The 2,500-nt window shown below is 54.6% G+C and overlaps 1 protein-coding gene across 4 annotated transcripts in view; it reads right to left on the bottom strand.

Moving 5' to 3' along the window:
• The window catches only part of tet3 (tet methylcytosine dioxygenase 3), a 34,630-nt gene that overhangs the window by 16,956 nt on the left and 15,174 nt on the right, over positions 1-2,500 (bottom strand). For all 4 annotated transcript variants that reach the window (XM_027025991.2, XM_035530372.1, XM_035530371.1 and 1 more), the window contains one exon: positions 1-2,256. This exon is cut by the window's left edge and continues 700 nt beyond it. In XM_027025991.2, the coding sequence (XP_026881792.2) occupies positions 1-2,208 (2,208 nt within the window). In that variant the 5' untranslated portion in view covers positions 2,209-2,256. The remainder of the gene's footprint in view (positions 2,257-2,500) is intronic.

The following is a 2,500-nucleotide window of genomic DNA, read 5'->3' as shown; positions in this document are numbered from 1 at the left end:
AGGTAGCGGTGGAGTGGGCTGAGATGCGGAGGTCTGAAGTGTGGAAGTGGTGGATAGAGTACCCTCCCCTGCTTCAGTCAGGCCTGAGCTGGTCAGCCCTTCCTGGGCAGGGGGCACCGGGACGGACATGGGGTTAGGGGCCAGGGCATTGTTTTCAGAGATGGGGATACTACTGCTGTTCATAATGGATTCCTGAGATTGGGCTGGAGATGCTTGGCTTGCAGCCACCTGAGAGGGGTTATATAGAGGTGGACAGGGGGGAAACCCAGCCTCCATGCCTGGTAGAGATGGTATAAAATTGGGTAGGGATGGCATACTCACTGGCAAGCTTGGAGGGGGTTTCTGTATGGTGATCTGGCTCTTCGGGAGAAAGGTAGGCTGAGAGGCCTTCTGCTTGGGCTTCTTGATGATGATTTGTTTAGGTTTAGGAAGAGGTGAGCCCAAAGCACCCAGCAGCCCACTCATTGGCTGCTTGAGGTGGGGAGAGCTCTGTGCGTTCTTTTTCTTCTTGGGCTCCTGTTTGATGTCTAATGAGCTCTCTGCAGTGGTCTGGGGCCACCACTTGCGGAGTGTCTGGCACATCGTGGGAACCCGTGGGCTGAAGGGCTGGGGGTTGGAGAAGAGGTTACGCTTGTGATGTAGATGCTGTTGCAGTGCTGCCTGAGTTGAGTGCCTAATGGATTGAGAAAACTGCTGGCCCTGGTACTGCTGTTGACCGTTGACCATGCCGTATTGGCCCACCGCAGCACACGACGCCTGATCTGGGTAATCCCCGTGGTCCACCTCCTGCTTGACATGAGGCATGACCTGGTGGCCAGCTTTGTGGCTGTCATTCAGGCCATGAGGAGGTGCTGGGAACTTAAAGGCAGCTTTGGCGTATTTTCCGCTGGTGTCTCCCAGGAGCTGCTTCAGCTCAGACATCGGGTCGCCGCCGCCACAGAGGGATGGGTGAGGAAAACGGGCCTGGGGCTCAGAGTTCAACATCATCCAGGGGTTCCTTTGGGAGCTCTTCTCGCAGCTTGCCCCAGTACCCTGCTGCCACTGCTGGGGAAAGGGGCTAGCAGTAGCTGGGCGTGAGTTTGGGAAGGGGGAGTTGGAGGAGCCATACTGGGAAGAGTGGTGAGCAGGGCCCTGGGACTGAGGTTGGGACTGCTCCCATGATGTAGGGTCCTGTTGAGGAAAATTCCCAGGAGAGACAGACTGAGGCATCGGGGAGACAGAGGACGACTTGAGGGGCCCGGATGAGGAAGAAACCAATTGTATCCCATTTTGGGACTGGGATGGTGTTTGAAGGGAAACCTGGTGGTGGGAGTTGACAGACATGGATTCACCCACAGCTCCACCAGTTCCAGATAGTTGAGTCAATGCCTCAATGGCAATGGCTGTCTGTAGGCTGACATTCCTCTCCTTGGCAATAGACAGCACACTGGGTGAGCAGGGGATAGGTGGGGGCGGCCCATATGGTCTTGGGACAGGAGGTTGCTTAACGGTGTTCTGCGACTGCAGATCCGTTCCACAGGAAGTGCTAGTCCCAATGGGTTGAGTTTTGGGCTTGGACTGATAGTGCTGCGTCTGTAGCTGGGGAACACCTGACATCTTGCAAAGCCCCTTGTCCTGGCTGTCAGCTGCCATTTTGATCTTCTTCTCCAGCCATTCTAGGTAGTCTGGGCATTCGGGTCCCTCGCAGTCGCAGTTGGGTGGCTTGTGGCCATGACGGGCTTGGCTCAGTGCCGTCTGGAGCTTGCTCAGATCCTCTGGAGTGCACGGCTCACTCTCGCCGCACCATCCTTTCTGCTTAGCGTCATCTCCGCGACTAGCCATCTCCTGGCTGAACCTCTCATATAGCTGTGCAGTAGGATTTGGAGAAGGCTGGCTAACGCTGCAAGGGGGCAGGGAGCCAGCGTTAGCCGAGAAGGCCACCAAGGTCCTAGCGTCCTCCATGTCCACATTGTTTACTGAGCTTCTGGTTGCTTGGTTGTTCCAGCCGGCCTGTTGCTCTTGGAGGTTAGCGCCTCCTATAGGACACCAGCCCTGTGTTTGGGGAAGACATGCCAATGTCTCCTGGTGGTTCTGCTGTTGCTGCCCTCTGGCCAAAGCTCCACCTTCAAGGCCATTCGTCCCCTCTCCATTTCCTGCGTGCCGGTTCAACCCATTAGACGACTCCTGGTGCAACACGCCTTTCTCTAGGCGGTCATGGTCATTTTCCATCTGGACACTTCCTCTGGGGCCATCCACTGAACCCACCCCTGAAACAGTCTGCCAAAGACACAGAGGAGCACAACGTTACAACACTCGAAACCTCCAAAGGCTTGAGTAAACATTTAAACAGCTTTGTTTAAACACTTGGATGCTTAACCAGCCAATCTGGTTTAGGGTAAATTTACTCATAATACTTTGTGCTCTCACATTTAATATTATTGAAGTAATCATTATCACCAACATCTACGTCATGGGTCTTGGACCCCAGCGAACTGCAGTGAGCCACAGAAGTAAAAAGTTT

Source organism: Electrophorus electricus, chromosome 9 (genome assembly GCF_013358815.1).
Source record: "Electrophorus electricus isolate fEleEle1 chromosome 9, fEleEle1.pri, whole genome shotgun sequence".
Lineage (NCBI taxonomy): Eukaryota > Metazoa > Chordata > Actinopteri > Gymnotiformes > Gymnotidae > Electrophorus > Electrophorus electricus.
This window is presented reverse-complemented; position numbering and strand designations above follow the sequence as displayed.